At 36.1% G+C, this 22,137-nt stretch overlaps 1 protein-coding gene across 1 annotated transcript; it reads left to right on the top strand.

The window, feature by feature from the left end:
- Window positions 1-3,760: 3,760 nt before the first annotated feature.
- LOC109044909 (thrombospondin-1-like) lies at window positions 3,761-14,871 on the top strand. The gene is made up of 23 exons (XM_042777811.1): window positions 3,761-3,931; window positions 4,021-4,106; window positions 4,627-5,186; window positions 5,269-5,344; window positions 5,639-5,728; window positions 5,828-5,937; window positions 6,044-6,169; window positions 6,696-6,792; window positions 7,834-8,007; window positions 8,091-8,267; window positions 8,359-8,532; window positions 8,618-8,745; window positions 8,875-9,027; window positions 9,119-9,337; window positions 9,429-9,536; window positions 9,954-10,113; window positions 10,669-10,787; window positions 11,382-11,616; window positions 11,701-11,928; window positions 12,331-12,602; window positions 12,691-12,788; window positions 12,890-13,029; window positions 13,127-14,871. The coding sequence occupies exons 2-23, from the start codon at window positions 4,043-4,045 to the stop codon at window positions 13,132-13,134; spliced, it is 3,516 nt and encodes a 1,171-aa protein (XP_042633745.1). The 5' UTR covers window positions 3,761-3,931; window positions 4,021-4,042; the 3' UTR covers window positions 13,135-14,871.
- Window positions 14,872-22,137: the final 7,266 nt, after the last annotated feature.

Raw genomic sequence — 22,137 nt, 5'->3', positions numbered from 1 at the left:
CTGCTGGCCATGGTCCTGGCACGCTCACTCAGTGTCTCGGGTCTGATGGCTCTACTCTGATATTACAGGTAAAGAGTGGATTACTGAAACAGCTGCACAGGTGGTCACAGTACGTTGTAATCCTACATCTGAAGTGGTCCAGCTGTTTTGTTCTAATTCAAGGCCAGCTTAAGGTTGAATTACTACATTCAGGCTCAAAATAGTCATACAAAATATGCAGACCAAATCTGCCTCTTTAGGTTACTTAATGATCCTGTGTGGCCTGTGACCTCAGGTTAGAGATGAATTCAGATGAACATGATATTCTGCTGATTTAATGCCCTTCAATAAAGCTTTTCTTGCACATAACTTGCAGAGAGACATAAACGAGATACTTATAGTAAGTGTATCTAAATCAACACTTAAATGCTTGGCTGGTTTCAGAGAGAGAGGTTGTTTTGGTTGAGTATGGAAAGGTATTCCTGTCTATTGTGGTTCTTCGGGACCATCTAAGACAGTGGGGCTTAATATACTCATCCTGGAAAATAATAAAATATTTGTTTGGTACTCTGAATGATTTGCCACAGTTTTCAGATATCTGAGATTTCGAGAAGCCTTATATGTATAGCCTTACATCTTTTCTGGATATTTAAGAATGTATATATATAGAGAGAGAAAATCATCCTGTCATAGATTTTTCAAAAAAAAAAATTTACCAGTATTTAAAAAAAGATTTATTACTTCACATTTGTACATTAACTTAAATCCTCATTATATATATATATATATATATATATATATATATATATATATATATATATATATATATATATATATATATATATATATATATATATATATATATATATATTCATAAAAAATGTATAAAATAATACCATTAATATATTAATTCATATATTTTATTGAAGATGAAAGTATTATAAATATTTACTGGATGCACTGGATGGATTGTTTTAATTATGTCTCTCCCTCTCTCCATAGTTGGTTTATGGGTTTATCTACTTCTACGTACTGATAAAAAAAATAATAATAATGTACAGCCTGAATGCACTGTAAGTCCCTTTGGATAAAAGTGTCTGCTTAAATGCATAAACGTAAATGTAGTTCTGAATTCTTAGGTTATTTTTAGAGAGAGAGAGAGAGAGAGAGAGAGAGAGAGAGAGAAAAAACATGCTTTATTTGTACACATAAAACTCAGTTCATTCTGTCTGAAATAAACTTCTTAAAACCAATCTTACAAATAACCCCCATTTTGCAAAGAGGCAAAAAAAAAAAGTTTAGTAAAATGGTGGGTTATGCAAGGTTGTTTTTAAATCTGGAGAACCTGATGAGTAATAACAGGAATTAAATGGCCTGCCCCTCCTACGTTTATAAGGCAATGAGTAGATATTTACTCATTCAGATGGATCATCTCTTACTCACTTATCTCCTGGACTTGTGCATGCCATGACAGCTCAGACATCAGCTAGACACCTGATGGTTATTGCTTACAAGAAAACTTTAAAAAGACTCCAGAAAATATGCATAAACTTTGAAAATGTGAAAGATTTTTCAAGTCATCTCTTTATTTATGATGTTTTACACCAAATGTAAGCAGCTGTCCCATAACTGGAATATTTTCTCCTTCACCTTTTCAACCAGTCAACTCAAGTTCCACAGAAGCTCTTAACTTCAAGAAGTTTGTGTGCGTCATTGAGCGAAAGCATGGTTTCCATGAGAGAGCTTTGGAAGCTATTTAGCTGAGTGATGTTGCAGACGCTCAGACTGACAGTATCTCTTGAGACCGGGTGCCATATTTGTGAGCACAATAGGCAATGATAACACTCTGACCCTCCAAACAATACAGTTACCGCCCCTGCCTGACATCTCCGGATCAGTCAGCCAATTGCAGCGCACCGATGTGCGCGCGAGAACATAACAGAACGGGCATATGCCTAATCACACAGCACTCTTTCTGTGAATTGTATTTTTTCCGAGCCTGTTAATGGATTAACACTCTGACCCTCCAAACAATACAGTTACCGCCCCTGCCTGACATCTCCGGATCAGTCAGATTAAACTTCAGCTGACTCTCACTCTGCTTACAAATGAGACATTTATCACTGTGAAAAGCAAAAATGCACATTCACTTGAAGTAGTGTCTTCATGTTTCACTGAAAAATCTACAACCACCAAGGTGGGCATCAGGTTTAAGCAATAAAAGTCTGCATACGTCCTCTCGTAAATTTTTGATAGTGCAAATAGACTGTTTTGGTTGGCTGATCCTCTTTTAATCATCCTGGCGGGTCAAAGATGCAAACCTTAAAGGGATAGTTCACCCAAAAATGAAAATACTGTCATCATTTACTCACCCACCACTTGTTCAAAACCTGTGAGTTCTGTTCTTCTGTTGAACACAAAAGAAGATATTTTAAAAGAATATTAGTAACTAAACAGTTGGCGGTAGCCATTGACTTACACAGTATGCTATAGACGTCAATGGCTACTGTCAACTGTTTGGTTACCAACATTCTTCAGAATATCTTATTTTGTGCTCAGTAGAACATAGAAACTCATACAGGTTTGGAACAACTTGAATTTAAATTTTTGGATGAGCTATCCCTTTAAAAAAACTCCATATGGCTCACCTTAAAAACGTTTATTTATTTATTTTTTACCTTCAGTAAGGAAAGATTTTCATACATACACTTTTTACATACAGGGTTTTATATTGATATAAACAGATTTTTATGCTGGTTTCAAACATTTATAATGTCTTAAATTAAAATGAATTTATTAAAAAAAAAATTGCATGACTTATAACCACCAAACCTTCATATTCTTGAAATATTTTAGGGTAAACAAGTGAATATGATAAAACTTTTCATTCAGACAAGAGTCAACTACAGATGTGGATTTGAACTGAAATGAAGACCTTATTTGTCATAAATGTCAGGCTGAGGCAAATTGTCAGATGTGTGTTTTAAATTTTATACATTTTTATAACACTTATTATTTACAATATTAGTTTACCAAAACCAGTAGTTTCATATTTTTAATGTTATTTTTTATTATAATTATTATTATTTTGTAAATTGTTTCAGTGTTTTAGCTCAAATGGTTAATGACAACCTACCACATATAATAAATAATAATAACAAATAATAAACATATAATAACAAATTTTATAAATTTAAGCTGCTTTAAATTATAAGCAACGTTTACAGAAATCAAGATTTGAAATCATTTTTGGAGACCCAGGTGCTCAGATAACCACAGAACGGCCTCTAGAGGAGAAATATGTTACAGCTGCACTTTCTTCACGAGCATCCTAAGATGCTGTGCATGGCACCGAGCACTCATTTTAAACTTACTTCCTCGTTATAGAAAACACTTGTTCTAAAATAAAGTAGCAACTTGAACGTGAAAACGTTTTAGTCATTCATTATGGATGGACTGAAAAAAAAAATATGTACACAACGAACGGTAGGGTAGAGACTTCGGTGAAAAGAAATAACTGGGGTCAAAACACGTGGATATAAAAATAATCAGGACCGCGGCAAATAAATAGGCACTAAACGGAAGCAGCGGTCACGAAAATCAAAAGTATGTTTATGGAATGTGTTCGTTGGAATGTGGTGCGTTTTCTCCCTCGTGTTTGTAACTTATACAAACGCTCTGTGAGGTAACGCAAGCTCGTCCCTTTTTCCTTCCAGCATCTGATTGGAGGAGACGCGCGCTCAGGAATGTCATGAAACTATTTAAATAGCACTTTGTTCTCTTTGGTAAAAGTTAGATTGGCCACTGTTACTACAGCAAAGAAACACCGAATGCTGTAGACCTCCGTTAAAGAGGAAAATAAGTTCTTTATTTTGAAACGACCTTTGATTGACGCATTATAGGAATTATATCAAGTTTCCCTGGATTTGCTGCTGTTTTAAACGCGTGGAAGGTGCGTTTTTTTAATAATTGATTGACCTGTTAAGGTTAAGCTTTGCTGAATTTTCACTAACTTACACATTTATGTATGACTTCTGATAGGTAAAAGAATAAGTGAAAAAAAATGAAGTCAGCTGCAATCTTTTTGCTACTGATGCTATGGAACTGCGAGAGCGCGAGAGTCGCAGGTGAGCGGTGATACATCTGTAACTGATGACGTTTAGCGTTTGTGAGTGAATGCTGTTGTGGTTTAAACTATAACTAGCTTTTAAATATTATAGGAATAATTGACAGCCAGTTGGCAATTATCGCAAAATAAACCCCAATAAGTATGAAGGGGTTTATGAATGGGACTATTTTGCAATAATGACCGGCTTTCTATGCATCAGCTAAATACATTAAAATAAAAGAATAATTTAAGTTTCGTCCATTTTATTATTAAGAAAAGAGCACCTATGAAGAAAAAAGTGTATGAGCGGTCAAAAAATTGACCACTGAATTGACCAAACAGAATATAATTTAAAAAGAGAGCCGTATAATAAATTAATATATATATATATATATATATATATATATATATATATATATATATATATATATATATATATATATATATATTATTTTTTTTTTTTTTTTTTTTTTCTATATATATTCGTTAATATTAAGTACATTATAATGAGATTTCATTAACTTCTTGACTCCTGTTAGAAAGTCGAGACGACAACAGTGTTTTCGATCTGTTTGAGCTCGTCCAAGTGCCAAGGAAAAACCACGGGGTGACTCTGGTGAAAGGCGACGACCCATACAGCCCCGCCTACAAGATCCTGAACCCCGACCTGATTCCCCCGGTTCCCGAGAGCTCCTTCAGGGACCTAATCGATTCCATTCACGCGGAGAGAGGATTCCTGCTCCTGGTCAATTTCAAGCAGTTCAAACACACGAGGGGAAGCCTTTTGACCGTGGAGAAGAAAGATGGCTCCGGACCCGTATTCGAAATCATTTCCAACGGGAAAGCCAACACTCTGGACATCGTTTTTTCCACTGAAAACAAGCAACAGGTCGTGTCCATCGAGGAAGCGGACTTGGCGGTGGGACATTGGAAAAACATCACGCTTTTCGTGCAGGAGGACAGGGTTCAGTTCTATGTGGGGTGTGAGGAGGTGAATACAGCGGAGCTCGATGCTTCTATCCAGACTATCCTCACTCAGGAGACCCCAGGCGTGGCGAGCCTGAGGATTGGCAAGGGTGCAGTGAAGGACAGGTTCATGGTGAGGGGATGTTTCGCTGTCTATGAATCCTGTTGCATGCAGAATACAGTGAGAAGCATTAATCACTTGTGTTTTTTTTTAGGGGGTGCTTCAAAACGTGCGCTTTGTGTTCGGAACTACACTTGAAGCAATTCTGAGGAATAAAGGATGCCAAAACTGTGAGTGTAATGCAGAACACGTGTATGAATCCATAAGAAAAGATGATAACAAAACTGCTTCTTGCATTTTGATTATGCCACACTGACTTAAATTTGGTGATTAAATATTAATAACAAATTTAATAATATTCACATGTTTTAAAATTGTATTTAATTTTGTATTGTATTTTAAATAACATGAGAGCACCACTTCTGTGCCAGTGAATGAACAATTTCACTCAACTTTTCCATCTGCTTAATAATTTTTTTTATATAATGAACTTTAAGCCATCTGAATTCCCTTTCCTCTTGCAGCAATTACGACTGATATCATCACCCTTGACAATCCCATAAATGGATCCAGACCTGCAATCAGGACTGATTACACTGGCCACAAAACAAAAGGTAATCCTTCCTTTTAAGTAATCCATACAAATAAAATATACGCAAGTTGAGAATCCAAATGCAGTTTTAACCATTGCAAACTGTATATTTCTCCTGTAGATCTGCAGATGATATGTGGTTTTTCATGCGAGGACCTAGCTGCCATGTTCAAGGAACTAAAAGGTCTTGGTGTGGTGGTGCAAGAGCTGTCCAATGAACTCCGCAAAGTGGTGAGCAAAAAGTTGGTAATATACTGAACTTGTGTAGTGGACGCATGCAGTAGATTAACACACTCCATCCACATAATCAAACATCAGTTTTTGTTCTGTTTTCTAGATGGATGAGAAAAACATGCTCATGGGTCGCATGGGCATTCATGCTGGAGTCTGTCTTCACAATGGAATTGTGCACAAAAACAAGGAAGAATGGACAGTGGATGATTGCACAGAGTGCACTTGCCAGGTGAGAACCTAATAACCTGCAGACATGTACTTGTTAGACTCTTTGGGCTGCTTGCTCTGTCATTAAGCCACTAATTTGTGTGTTAGCAAGATGGGAGCCATGTTATATAGGTGCTGTGATACACAGTACTGGTCTTAGTCTTGTTCATTGTGACAGACTTAAACTGGGTATATCCATTTCCCTGAACTGCCTAGCCTCTAATTAAAAGTGTGAAATTGAGGTAGCTAAAGAGAATTCAGTCAAATAACTAAGCCTTATAAACAATGGTATTTATGGTATATGCATGCCTTCAGCCTAAATGCCACATTATATTAATACTGAGGAATACTTACATGCCTAATTACACAGACTTAAATTCGACCAGGTTATCCACTCTCAAGCTTAAGTTTAAGATGACTTGAATGAAAATTGTAACATTGAATGTGGTGTTGCACTACAGCAAGAGGCTATGGTTTTTCATTCAGTTGCACCAGTCATGGCTTATCCTTTAACAATTGATTAATGAGAGTTGTTATGTTAACCACAGAACTCTGCAACAGTGTGCCGCAAGATTTCATGTCCCTTAATCCCGTGCGCAAATGCCACAGTGCCTGATGGGGAGTGCTGCCCTCGTTGTGGAACCCGTAAGTGCAACTGAACTACTGTATAACAAAGTGTAGGCACTAAACACATATATAGACACACACACACACACACACACACACACACACACACACATATACAGTATATATATATTTCTATTTCAAATAACTACGGTGCTTTGTATTTATCAAAGAATTTTGAAAATCATCAACATTTTATCAACGTTGATAGTACCAAATCAGCATATCAGAATGATTTCTGAAAGATCATGTGACTCTAAAGACTGGAGTAATGAATGCTGAAAATTCAGCTTTGCCATCACAGAAATGAATTACATTTTAAAAATAATAAAATAGAAAACACTTTTTTTTTTTACTGTAACAATATTTTACAACATAACACTGTATTTTTGATAAAAACAAAATGCAGCCTTGGTAAGCTTAAGAGACTCACCCACACATTAAAAGTAAATGTACAAGCTTTAATAAAAAATACTTTCGTGTCAACTTGAATGTGCTGAATTGTTAACCATGCAACATTTTGACTTTTAAAAACTTTTAAATTGAATGTGCTGTTCCTACCCAAACATCCACAGTCATTCCTGCATCATACAAAAGACTTCAACAGTTTAACTAATGAAAGGAACACTGGAGCTTTGTGCATCACTGAATCAATAAGTGGCCATAATTGTCTAAATTGGTTAAAGAGAGGTGGAAAATTGGTGCTGTTTGGCAGAGTCTCAAAAAAGAAACAGCATGCTCCTCACGTCTTGAGGGCTCGTCATACATAGCAAGGATTTTAATTAATATCAGCCTCATGTGTTTGAACTTATGGCATAATCAATGGTGTTTTCAAATACCATTTCCACATTTGGAGAAAGGTATCCCTGTGCATTAAATACACTGACATTTCCCCAGCATTCCAGCTGCTTGCTTCATGCCAGGGTTCCCTGAAGTGTTCAGTCTCAAGCTGCCCAGGCTAAATTGAGTCCATTAAGGCCCAGTATTAAAAGCCTTTCTCTATTTTGCTGCTTTAGAAAGAAGGAATAGCTCTGCTATTGTCTCATTTTGCTCTCTCGACAGCGAGCGACTCCGCTGAGGATGGCTGGTCCCCCTGGTCTGAATGGACCCATTGTTCTGTGTCCTGTGGAAGGGGCATTCAGCAGCGTGGCCGCTCCTGCGACCGCATCAATAACAACTGCGAGGGCACGTCGGTGCAGACGAGAGACTGCTACCTTCAGGAGTGTGACAAGCGCTGTGAGTGGTGCCCAGTGGCCAAAAGTGTCTATGGTTTTTCCTCACAGTAGAGGAGAAAAGTAACCTGCGTCTATCGTTATCAGTTAAACAAGATGGCAGCTGGAGTCACTGGTCACCCTGGTCTTCCTGCTCAGTGACCTGTGGTGCTGGGGTTATCACGCGCATCCGTCTCTGCAACTCCCCAACACCTCAGATGGAAGGCAAAGATTGCCAGGGTGAAGGTCGGCAAACTGATAAGTGTGAGAAATCACCATGTCCGAGTAAGTGAACACCCTATGAAGTGTGTTTTTTTTGTTGTTTTTGTTTCTTAAAAAGTACAGTTGTCCTATTTTTTGTTGTTTATTTTTTCAGTCAATGGTGGCTGGGGACCATGGTCACCCTGGGATACTTGCTCTGCCACCTGTGGCGGTGGCATCCAAAACCGTAAACGTCTTTGCGATAATCCAGTACCCATGTATGGTGGCAAAGACTGTGTGGGAGAAGCAAAGGCCAGCCAGCTTTGCAACAAACAAGCCTGTCCAATTGGTCAGTTATAGTGTCACTCAAGCATTTTGATGACACTAGGCTGTGTTTCAGAGATAAATCCTTTACTTATTTTCATTTGTCACAGATGGATGCCTTTCAAATCCATGCTTTGAAGGAGCCCAGTGTACAAGCTTCCCAGATGGCTCTTGGAAATGTGGAAAATGCCCCACAGGATATACTGGCAATGGAATCAACTGCAAGGATATCAATGAGGTGCAGTACACTGCTTTTTATGGATGAACCTATATTAAAATCCTGGCTAATACTGAATTATTATTTTAGTAATGTAATGCAGTGGGCAGCAAAAATCTGATTCAGATTGCCTTTTTCTCTCTGTTACAGTGTAAGGAGGTCCCTGATGCCTGCTTTGAATTTAATGGAGTCCATAGGTGTGAGAACACAGTGCCAGGCTACAACTGTTTGCCATGCCCCTCTCGCTACACCGGCCCACAGCCGTTTGGTCGAGGAGTGGAGGACGCCGCTTCCAAGAAACAGGTAAATGAGAGAACACCAAAAGATTACAGCTTATCAGCATTGCACCTGCTCATGAACTAATGTGCGTTGACTGATTGATCTTTTCCTGCAGGTGTGCACGCCTCGTAATCCCTGCCTCGATGGAAGCCACGACTGCAATAAGAATGCTCGCTGCAACTACCTGGGCCATTTCTCAGACCCCATGTTCCGCTGTGAGTGCAAACCTGGCTTTGCTGGAAATGGACACATCTGTGGAGAGGACACCGATCTTGATGGCTGGCCTAATGCTGATCTTGTGTGTGTCGAGAATGCAACCTATCAGTGCAAGAAGGTTGGCATATATTGGCTTTATTTGTTATAAAAATACAAATAACATCATTGTGGCTACTGTTTATATTCATATACTGCTACTCTTTTTAAAGGACAACTGCCCCGATCTTCCCAATTCTGGACAAGAGGACTATGACAAGGATGGAATTGGTGACGCTTGTGATAATGATGATGACGACGATGGCATTCCTGATGACAGGGTAAAATATCAATATCTAATGTCTATACAGTATATTCCATAGGCGCTCATTCCAGTCAAGTGACTTTTTGTACCTTTTACACCGTGTATGAATGAAGAAAGTAAATCCACCCAGATTTTACATAGCTTACAATCTGAGGTGTGGAAAAAAAAAAGTGCTATGTAAAGTAAACTCAGTCTACCTTTCTGAAAGACCTGCAGTGTATCTTGCTAAGCCAATATTATCCTTGGTCCAATTCCTAAAATAAGGCTCACTTTTATCATTGCGCTCCTCGAAATAGACCTACATAGCCACAGCCAAATTACAAGCCTAACATCTAAAAGTAATAACCTTCGTGTGAGCAGGCCCTATGGAGAATTGCACTACTGTTAATTGCCATATGTTTCTATAACTGAACTGCGGTCTCTTTTAAAATAGGACAACTGCCCACTCATCTTCAACCCAAGACAGTATGACTATGATCGCGATGACGTGGGAGACCGCTGCGATAACTGTCCATACAACAGCAACCCAGACCAGACTGACACTGACAACAATGGTGAAGGTGACGCCTGTGCTGTGGACATTGATGGAGATGGTACGAAACTGTGCTCTGTTTGTTTATCCATACAAGGGCATTCCTTGATAAACCTGCCAAGAATACATCCACATTTCACTCCATTATCAAAAGAAATAAGAGAAATTTTATTTTGTATAAAGAAAATGAAGCTTTTTTTGTCATTGTCACATTTTTAGGACTTAAGCATATTTTACACAACCAATTCTCAGTACTGTAATACTATTTATACTCTCAATATTTGACATTTTTATACATTTTCACAGCTTTTTTTATTTATTTAAAACTATTAATGCATAAATTGAAGGAGGTAAAAAAAGTAGAACAAAAATCCTAGCATTTAAATGATATACAATTTTCTTCACAAAACAGTAATGAGAAAATAATGCATGTCTTTTGATAATGAGAATATGAGAACAAAAATCTTTTCTCTTTTTCTTTCTTTTGTTCGTTCTCTCTTTCGATTGTGAAGTAAATTATAACCTGGATATTTTCTTGATGGGTTTCGTGAGAATCACCCTGGCATTTTCCAGTGTTTTCAATAAATCTTCACCATTATGTCATTCTTTTTGACAGGTATTTTGAATGAGAACGACAACTGCCCATATCTGTACAACGTCGACCAGAAAGACACCGATCTTGATGGAGTTGGTGACCAGTGTGACAACTGCCCTCTGGAACACAACCCAGACCAGGTATGTATATGTGAGAGTGAATACCACAGGTATTTTCAAACCATTATATAATCCACAGAGATCTATGAGCTGTTCAGTTCAGCTTCAGAGCCACTGCTACAAAAATACCCAGAGGGTAGTCGCAGTCTTTACTAAGCTATTTATGGGAGGAGAAAATCCTCTTCTCCTTGAATCCAAAGCCACACAATAAAGCACTAGGAGGCTTTTCAGGAACACTCAATAGTGTTCAGTTAACCCAAAGGATATGCAGAGGTAAAGAATGGTTATTAGTGATGAGCGAGATATTTGCTGGTGGGTTTATGCATGCCCTGTCGGCACTCAATCCCTGCGGATCACACCTGTGCCATGGTTAACTGAAGAGAAGGAATGCACCCCTCCTTTCCTCATTAGATGCTGAAATGTGACTATGGTAGTGCCAAGCTTCGGGAACATGAGATTGCTTTCTGAAAAAAACCTACACAGATGGGCCAACTAGGACACAAGTTTATGCCTTTTAGAAAAAGAGAATAATTTAATTAAGAAAGCCATAGAACTTAACTTTATAGACACTCTGAGACATCGGAATTTACTGATTCTACACTTTCACTCCAACAGCTCGACACCGATTCTGACCTTGTCGGAGACAAATGTGACAGCAACCAGGATATCGATGAGGACGGTCACCAAAACAACATGGACAACTGCCCATACATCCCTAATTCTAACCAGGCTGATCACGACAAGGATGGTAAAGGAGATGCCTGCGACTATGATGATGATAATGATGGCATCCCTGATGACAAAGACAACTGCAGATTGGTTCCCAATAAAGATCAACTGGATTCTGATGGTCAGTTTTACAATTGAATATTCATAACTATTGTACTCATTAATGTGAAGATTTATACTTATGGTTTAACTTCTCCATTTGCAGGCGATGGACGTGGTGATGCCTGTAAAGATGACTTTGACCAAGACAATGTCCTAGATATCTATGATGTCTGTCCGGAGAACTTTGACATCAGTGAAACTGACTTTCGCAAATTCCAGATGGTTCCTCTTGATCCCAAGGGCACTTCTCAGATCGACCCCAACTGGGTGGTTCGACACCAAGGAAAAGAACTGGTTCAGACAGTCAACTGCGACCCTGGCATTGCTGTTGGTAAGTTCAGTCTTAAAAAAAAACAATATCAGAGAATTAAATTTCACCTAAGCAAGAATAAATGTAATACTTTGCACATGTAAAAATAATAGGCGGTGTTTAAAATATCAATTAATATCATAAATTAAGTAGAAAATCCTGCACAGTACCTTAGCTTGCATAAACAGACAATATTTAATACAACTTTTTGTTCATTATTCCTGAACAAAAAATAAAACAAAAATACAAATTAACATAACTAGGAAAAACTGAAACATTTTCATTGACATTTGACATTTTCTAAATTAAAATCAAATTAAAATACAAATGGCCACAAATCAAAAACAAAACATGTATAGCCAGTAAATTTAAAATATGTATAATTACATAAATTCTGACTTTTTTCCCAAAATTTCTTTAAAGGTTTTGATGAGTTTAATTCAGTCGACTTCAGTGGAACATTCTTCATCAACACGGATAGGGATGATGACTATGCTGGCTTCGTTTTCGGATACCAGTCCAGCTCTCGCTTCTACGTGGTCATGTGGAAGCAGATAACACAAACCTACTGGTCCAGCACACCTACCAAGGCACAGGGTTACTCAGGGCTGTCAATCAAAGTGGTTAACTCCACCACAGGGCCAGGCGAGCATCTGAGGAACGCCCTCTGGCACACCGGAGACACTCCAGGACAGGTAGGTTTTAACAAGGTGACTGTGATGAAATCAGGTTTGAAAAACCCTTCATATGAATGTCAACATTTATGTACGTGATCTATTTTAGGTGCGCACATTGTGGCACGACCCAAAGAATGTGGGATGGAAGGACTTCACTGCTTACAGATGGCACTTAACTCATAGACCAAGAACTGGGCACATAAGGTATTACTAAAAACATCATGGAAGCTAATTCTGAAAAAAAAAAAAAAAAAAAACTGTTATTTATATGTATTTTAATAATTATTTTTATATATATATTTCAGAGTGGTCATGTATGAAGGCAAAAAGATCATGGCAGATTCTGGAAGGATTTATGACAAAACATACGCAGGTGGAAGACTGGGTCTCTTTGTCTTCTCACAAGAGATGGTGTACTTCTCAGACCTCAAATATGAATGCAGAGGTGAGCGTCAACACATCACATAGAGATCCAAATAAGAGTTTGCTTGCTTTTATTCACATTCATCATTAACACTTCCTGTCTTTCTGTTGCTTTTCAGATGTGTAATTGCACTTGCAGGAAGTTGATCAAAGAATGCACCTTTCCATATAAATATGTATTCCAGGCAAAGTCCAGGGACTGATTTGACGCTACTTTTTCTGCTGCCGCTCACACACTGGTGGAGTGAGAAAGCAGGCAGTCAATTTCAGTGTAATTGTCACTGGTTGGGGTAGAAACCAAGTGGCTTCCGATTCAGAATCTGGACTTCTCCACCATTAGCAGGCAGAGCAGAAGAAAGTCTCCCTCGCTTTGCTTAATTGGGAAGACTGAGATCTCTCTCTGAAAAACCTCATTCGGCTCTGTGTGGGAAGAGCTCCCAACAGACAGCTATGCACTTCAAAACCTTTACTCTCTCTCTCTCTCGCATGTGTTTTCATGTTCTCTTCCTGAACAGGTGTCCAAATTATGGCTACCTTAGAGAAAGCACAACCCTTTAAAAAAGATTGCTATTATAATATTCAGTATTTTATCAAAACTTTAAACCATTTTCTTGACAACACAACAACAAAAAAAGAAATGTGAATGTTTAATGTATTGAAGCAACAACAAATGCTTTTAAAACATTGTAATTAGTAAAAGAATACTATTTTTGTTTTTGCTAACAGTCTAAGCAGGTTATTTTACAAGGACAGAATCTGTCATTTATTGATTTTTATCTAAATTTCACCTATTTAAAGTTTCCCTTAGCAGTCACATCTTAAAGATCATGAACATCCATTAAGGTCTGGTGGGAGATAACTTACGGTTTGGCGGGAATAGTTTTCTCAGGGCTAGATGGTTAAACCATTTTAACATATTCATTAGAAATGGCATAATGAAAGGTTGTATGAAGAGGAATTGGACAGACCAAGGTTTAAAGACTCACCACATATGGATACTAGATTACCAAGGTTTTATTTGAGATGCTTATTTCTAAGTTAAGTTTAAGTCTTTTAGACTAGTTCTATATATATTTATGTAGCACTTATAAAACACTTTAAGTGCTGTGATTTTGCTTCAAGAAGCACAATCGAGGGTATTTCTAAAGATTGCCCTCACTAAAAACAACTATTTCAACATTTAAAAGAAAAAAACACTCTCATAACCAAGGTTCTGTCTAAAACTACTCATCCGTACCTTTCCAGTCAAGATCTTCTGACCCGTTTGCCTTTTCTGTAGAGAGAGAGATAAAGGAAAACTTTAATGTACAAATATTACCTCATTGCTGTTTTGTAATTTGATCAAGCAAAAGCTTAAAAGTACTTTTTCCTTTGCTTCAAGAAAACAAATTGGTTGCCTTATTGCTACTGTAGCACAAGTTGTAAATATTATATAGAACAAACAGCTAGCCCCACATCCCAATGGAAAATAGAGGAAAACGCCATTTTTTTTAGGAATACATTTGCCAGTGCTTCAAATGTCCAGTTCTTTTTTTTTTTAAGTTGATAAATTATTGCTTTATTTGTTGTCTCTGTTTGTAAGACTGTTTCATATGTGTGTAGATAAATGCTATTTAAATAATTTATCATGGAGTGCCATCTGAGAAAGAGGCATTTCCATCTGTATAAACAGTTTGCACACTGATGTGAGGATGTTCTGTTCTTCATTGTTTGTCTCTTTATTGTGCTGTTATTTTTGTACAATTAGTGATGCTTGACTGTAAACATTTTTACTTAGTTAAACAATGCAGAATGCTATTTTTACGTATAGCGAGTATTTTGGTACATACTTAAGAACAATAAACAGATGATAGATGTAAAAACATGTTTATTGCCTTTGGCTGCTTTTTATTACTGCATATGTCTGTCTCGTGAGATTTTTTGTTGCGCAACAGCGAGTCTAAAAATGTCTGTGCATGGCACGAAAGTTCAAAGTAATTATAAAACTAAAGTTCATAAAGGGCATATTGGACCCAAACAAGAGCTTGAAAGCAAACACTTACTACATAGTGTAAATGCCTTAAAAAGACACGTCATGATATTCTAGACCAAGGTCAATGTCAGTTCCAAGTTAAAGGCTGAGACAAGTCCATCTTCTTCTTCTAAAGACAGGCATGCATGTCTTCAGTAGAAGTGTGGAATGTTGCAGAAGTGCCTCTCCTCAGAGTTAATCTTCTAATTCCTCACTCGCCTGTGGGCAAAGCGTGAACCTCCCTGACCCACAGTGTGGCATTCTGGGTTAACTCAACCCAGATCTGGGTGATTTAGTGCTCGGTCTGACAGGTGTGTGTCTGTAAACACATTCATATCATGTTGGCCGGGGATCAGAGAAGATTTCAGGGTTACTGTGCAGATCCAGAGACAATCTGGGCACAAGACTGCAGAGTTTGCCTTTGTATTAGTTTTCTAAAATTCCAACAGACAAAAACTGTAAGAAGTACCTCAACATGATGTATGTCATGGAGCTGACCTGCTTTTTGGTTGTGTTCCATAACTTTCATGGTGTTCATGGTGGTCAGGCCTCCCATTCATATTTATGGCTAAAATATATACACGCAATAAAAATTATATTGTTGCTATATGAATAGAAGCTGAAAATTCAAAATGTCTGAGGTACTGTCTGGTTATATATAAATCTTGAGGTTGTTTTTCAAGGCAGTAAAAACAGTAATACTGCTCTGTTTCAACAGGCTGAGGTTTTAGTTCCTTCTTTTGAATTGTTTTTAAATTTAGCAAGTGCGCTGTTATTTTTTATAAAACATTTGTGACTTGGGGAGTAATTTAGCTGTCCGAGAAAAGCTTGACACCAAAATTATTAATTTTGTTTTATGTGCTGTCATATACATTCCCAGATTATATTTTAAAATCTTATTTTAGTCATCTAATGGCAAAGCTGAATTTTTAGCAGACATTTCTTAAATCTCAATTACATGTTCCTTAGAAACCATTCGAATATACAGATTTTGATTCTCAAGAAACACTTGTTATTATCGATGTTGATTCTCTGATGAATAGAAAGTTCAAACATAGCATTTATGAAATAGAAATATTTTTTTACATTAGAAATGTCTTTAATGTCAAAAAATACAGTATATGAAAACATATAAACATAATATAATGAATTATTCATTAGTAAATGATTGCAAAGCAGAATTAGCTTTGCAATCATTCACACATGCAATCAGACTATGTGACACCTAGTCTAAAGGTGTCAGAAAGCTAGAGCTATTGTGGCTTTATTGTGGTCATTTTGACCAGTTAGTTGCTGTCTTCTATTCTTACATCTGTAATGTCAGTCTTTGTTTTGCATATGAACAATATGAAACCACTGTGTATACAGACTACCCTTATGTTTATTAGAGTGCATAAAATGTTGTTTTCAATAAAGAATCAAGGTGAATCTCTAGCGTAAACTGTCTGTGGCAAAAAAGGAAGCCAGAGACTAATAATTTACTATTCATTAAGGCACTGGCACGAGATGAGAGGCTATGTGGGAAGTTGAAAGGAAGTTGCTCTAGCTTTTAATTTCCTGCAGTGAGCTCCTGCTAACTCATGGTTAAAACGGATCCTGTAATTCATGCAGCTCCCACCACTGTACAGTATCAGACAGCAACAAACAGATCAAATCACCAGGCAAACCTGCTATATGTGTGGACATAAAACAGTACATATAATGAATGATGACTTCAGGATATTTTTAAAAGGGAAAGTTGTAGGAAAAAGTATATGAACCATTGGATTTACATTGAATTTATGTATAAACTGGTCATAAAATTTGATCTGATCTTCAAGTTATAAGACAAATACAGTCTGTTAAACAACTAATATACACACAATGATACATTTCCATGTCTTAATTGAAAAAAAAATATGTATCATTGATATGGCTGATAACCCATAAATGGCCTTTTAAAAAAAAATAATAAATTAACATTATTTTAACTTAAAACTAAAACACTAAAGACTAAAATCAATTGTTTTACATATAATTGAATTTAGAAATCACAACACAACACAACACAGATGCTTTGACTTTGACAAAAAGTGCATCTAAAAAAAAATATGACATGAGATAATTAATTTTTAGATCTGAATAGTTGCTGAGCAGTGGAAGGAAGACTGAAGCTTCAGCAAGGCAATGTTGTTGTTGTTTGAAGCCACACACTGCCCTCACAGATGTATGAAATACCAGGCTCAACTGCTACATGCATACATCCCAGTACTGACTGTGCTCTCGCGTGAGAGGGGACGTTACACCTACAGGTGTTTGCTTTTCCATTTTGTTTCAGGCCCAGGAAAAGCTGGACAAGGTTGTGACATCATATGCTCGCTGTGTGACAGACAGCTGAGAAGTATTACACGTGTGTAGAGATCGCTAATTTCAGTCACCCTTAGAAGAAATGCAAGTCATAAATGGACACATTCATTCTGGTCTGACAGAACAGACAAGCTCTCTGTATAACTGCTTTCCATAGCATAACACATTTTGAGGACTATATTATGACACACATGTCCATATTAAAGTAAATGGCATCTCTTTAAACAATATCAGGTTTCACAGCTTCTATAAACACACAGTGCTCACTAAGCATGGGGAAACATTGTACAACACTGTTCATCAGATGCTCTGTACAAACGCTACTAAGCAGTAATACTGAGTAACTCACATTTTAGATAAAAAAATGTGGTTAGGTATTTTTGTTGATTTGACTCCTTGATTTTGACTGATCGTAGTGAATGAATCAATGTTCTTGAATTAATCGGTTAAGTGACAGATTCAATGACTCAACAGGCTTTGACTTTTAATGCATAGATGATACCAATGAGTGTGGATCAAGAGAGCAAATATATATCTGTGACTTCACAGATATATATTAGATATATAATATGACCCAAAAATGAACCCGGTACCAACCAACCAGAGTCTCCTCAGTATTAACAACGAGTTTCTTTAAGGTCGATCAGTTTAACTTAGAAAACTGTCTTTCTGATGATCGGCAGGAACACACTATCTGAATCACTTCAGATTTCTTTCTGTTAACTCATCTGTTAGCTAAGCACTGAAGCCAGATCCTCCAGTGTTTGAACAACAGTGGGCAGAGCGGACTGTCTGGAGAAGACGGATGAACTGAGGTGCTCTGTTACATAAGGTCTGGCTAACTTACACTGTGCACTTCTCAGGGATCTGACGGCAGCTCATCCACAAGTGACCACCACAGACAGCTGAGAGATGCCTCTGTACCACAATATTTGCCCTGCAAATGTTTCGGTTTCCATATTTGCAACTGATGAAGAATTGCACTGTATACTTATTAAAAGCTTTATTTCAAAACATGTAAATTAAAAGAGCTAAATTTGTGCCCTTGGTTTTACTGATTTTTTATTTTTATTTTATTATTAAATTATTATTATTATTATTATTATTATTATTATTATTATTATTATTATTACTTTTATTATATATAATAATTTCATTATATATTTTTTCTATATTATATTTCAGTCCTTTTTAAATGTTTACTTGTTTAAAGCTTTAATGCAAAAAAGTTAAATTAAAAGTTTATTTATTTTAATTATTATATATGTATACCACATGTATAGCATATTTAAAATAATAAAAATAATTCCAATTAAACTATACATAAAATGAAAAGATATTGATAAATATATAAATCCAAAAAACAAATAATTAAAAAAATTAAATAATCAATAAGAAAATTAGTTTACTTTTTATAATATGAAATGTTTGAATACATATATGGCATATTTAAAATAAAAATAAAAATAAAATGAAACTGTTAATGAAACAAACATACAGTTTCATAAAAAGAATAAAATAATTTTTATATAATGTTTTATTTCTTAAGATATTAATGTGCATATATGTATACAATTATATAACATAATATAAAAAATAATATAAAAAACTTAAAATATATAAAACTGGTATTTTTATTTAAATTATTTATTTTTATTTTATTTTTTGTTTTTATATATATATATATATATATATTAGTTGATATATATATATATATATATATATATATACACACACACATATAAATACATCACAGGGGCAGTTCTAGGGTGAGGATTATCAGGGCTTAGCTTAAAAAACAGGATACACTTAAAAAAATCCATGTTAAAAATCTACTTTGGCTAAATTACCTTTATTTTAAGCCAACAATAATTAAACATGCAGGGTTCAACTCTTACTTATTTTTTAACACTTGTACATGCATTTACACTGCACTTACAAATTGCATTAATAATTTTATAGATTGATGTTTTAAATATAAAAAGTGTAACAGAAAAGTAAATTATAGAAAATATAGATAAAATAAAAGTTAAAAATAAAGTGTACCCTTTAAATGTACTTCTCTGTTTCTTTATCTGGACACTTTTATTTGTTTTTGACCCAACTGTCCTTTACGAAAAAAGCAAAACAATCGAAAAACTCTCTTTATAAAGAAATGGCAGTTTTCAACTAGGGTATTCTGCAATATACTTATAAGCCAAAGCAAGAGAAGATAAAATGTTGACCACATTTCCACTTGTGGATTGAATTCAACAATTGTTCCTCTGGTGACACTCAATAATTCACCTTTTGAGAAATTAAATCAACATTTTTTGCAAGTCTCCATCAAACCTGTCTGTGCTCACTTACAGTCCCACATAGGCAATATCACACCTGGATCTAAGACATCTGCACACATTCCTGCAGCTTTCTCCCAATAGAAGTGTTTGAAAGGAATAAACTGATCAAAACAAAGAGAGGCCCGCTATAAGCTTAAACATTTCATAACATGAGGAATGTAGCAGATGCTGGAATGTTATCACCAGCATTCAAGTCCACTGCTGATCACCTGTACCTCCACCTGCAGAGCTTTGCTTATCATCACCCCCATCATCCAGCCATCTTTCCAAACATAGTCAATCTATACAGTAGATCTCATCCGCTCTCATCCCATCATATCACACACCTGTGCTAAGATAAAACAATGTGGGATGACATAAAAGGAGCAAGAACATTTGGATGTTTCATTAAAACTGGATCAATTTACTAAAAATCTATATTATCACCTGGCTTTAAAAATGGCAAAATGGGTTCAGTATTACAGATGTTGCATGTTTTGCATATATGTTGTTAATTGTTAACCTACTTTGAGTATCTAACCTTTTGTTTTGGTTGTTTTGGTTACTGCCCAATATGGGTCCTAATTTGTGGTCATGATGTGATGTTTATCGCTGGGGAACAAAAGAAGACAGCTAGATGCGTTAGAAGCCAGCCACAAACCATGGATAAAACCCTTTCACACAGAGATCAGCTGTGTATTTTGCAGATTTTCCAAAGCCTGTGATTACAAGGGCTAATTACCAGCATTTCTTGCGGGCTACTGTAGAGAGCAGCACAAACACTAGACACTCTGTTATGAGCAGGCTCCTGCACTTATTAATGCTTTGCGACACATTTGGATGCTTTATCTGGGTTGTGATTATTTATTTATACACATAATATTGTTGTTTGCTATTAATTTATTGTTGCTTTTTAATAATAATAATGAATAATAATCTTTTAGATTTTTTATTATTTGATTGAAATGTAAAAATCTATACTTAAGAAACATCAAATAACATATAGAACCTATGCAAACCATTGATATTTAGAGAGATGCAATGAAAATGTAGTCCTCTGGCTGGTTTGATGTATTCAACTGTTTACCCAAATGACCTCATATAATAACAGTTTCTTTCCATAAAGAAAGTTAATAGTGTCAAATGTGACAAACACTTCCAGACCCACCTGAATGACCTTAAAAAGTCTCTATGACTGTTATGTTGTTGAGGTGATGAAGTCAAGGCTGAGTGTTAACTGGTTAGTCAGTGGTAAGGATCTACTTGACAAAACCACAGTCCCTCGTAATGGAGTCAGTATATAAAATCCACTGGCACCACAGCTGCATGCTAACAGTAACAACAGCAATTTACTTGAGTCTACTTGATCCGTGAGCCAGACAGCACAAATACAAGAAAACTTGCATTCTTTCTATTTTTAAGTCTGGTGTTATAAATGACATAAAAGCCTTCTAATTACACTGTTTATAATATTTCAAAGAGTGTTCCACTTTATTAGCTTTGTAGGAGTATCTGCAGATGCATCTTAAAACTAAAAGAGGGGTTTTTTATTTCTAAAAAAACCACAACACATTTTTCTCTTCTGCTCTGTTGAAGGTTTAAAACTGTGCTGAACACTCTTTACAGCTTTAGTCAGACAAACAGTATGCCAGACAAAAAGTTTATGATTTTGTCTTTGATTTGCATCTCTAAATAATTAAACAAAGTTCAGATTAAGGCTAACACAACCATCTATTAACCTTGTTAAAAACATAAATACATTACTTGTCTGGGGAAACAAATCATATGACTTTTAGTCCCATTATGACTAAAAATCCTGCTCACTTTCATTAGAAAAGACCATCTTGCGGGTGAGCAGATGATGACAATTTTCATTTAAAAAATATACCCCAACAGATCTATTTAATTCTAGACTCTTTTTCTTGACTTTTGCTGTTTTTATATGCTTAATAAAGCATGTTCAAAGCTCTGAGTTTATTCAAATTATAGTCATCTGAAACCTGCGGCCTCTTCTGAGGTTGAATTTTGGTTATTTACAGATCCCAAATTAAAATCATGGGTAAGTTTAGAGTAGGGTTAGGCTTAGGAAAAGGCCAAAATTGTCATCATCTGCTCACCCACAAGATGGTCTTTCTAATGAAAGTGAGCAGGATTTACCCAGTCAATGGGACTAAAAAGTCATATGATTTGTTTCAGACAAGTAATGTATTTATGTTTTTTAACAAGGTTAACAGATGGTTGTGTTAGCCTTAATCTGAACTTTGTTGACTATTTAGAGATGCAACTAAAAGACAAAGAATCATAAACTTTTTTGTCTGCATACTGTTTTGTCTGACTAAAAAGCTAAGAGTGTTCAGCACAGTTTAAACCTTCAACAGAGACAGAAGAGAAAAAAAATGTTGTGGTTTTAGAAATAAAAAGCCACTCTTTGAACACAGATGCATCTGCAGATAAT

Source organism: Cyprinus carpio, chromosome A20 (genome assembly GCF_018340385.1).
Source record: "Cyprinus carpio isolate SPL01 chromosome A20, ASM1834038v1, whole genome shotgun sequence".
Classification (NCBI taxonomy): domain Eukaryota; kingdom Metazoa; phylum Chordata; class Actinopteri; order Cypriniformes; family Cyprinidae; genus Cyprinus; species Cyprinus carpio.
The sequence above is the reverse complement of the archived record's forward strand: the minus strand, read 5'-3'. Positions and strand labels throughout refer to the sequence as shown.

Coding starts and splice junctions, on each gene's coding strand:
- LOC109044909 (XM_042777811.1), top strand. CDS start 4,043: ATGAAGTCAGCTGCAATCTTTTTGCTACTGATGCTATGGAACTGCGAG. Junction 6,170..6,695: donor GCACAGAGTGCACTTGCCAG/GTGAGAACCTAA, acceptor TGTTAACCACAG/AACTCTGCAACAGTGTGCCG. Junction 12,603..12,690: donor CCGGAGACACTCCAGGACAG/GTAGGTTTTAAC, acceptor GATCTATTTTAG/GTGCGCACATTGTGGCACGA.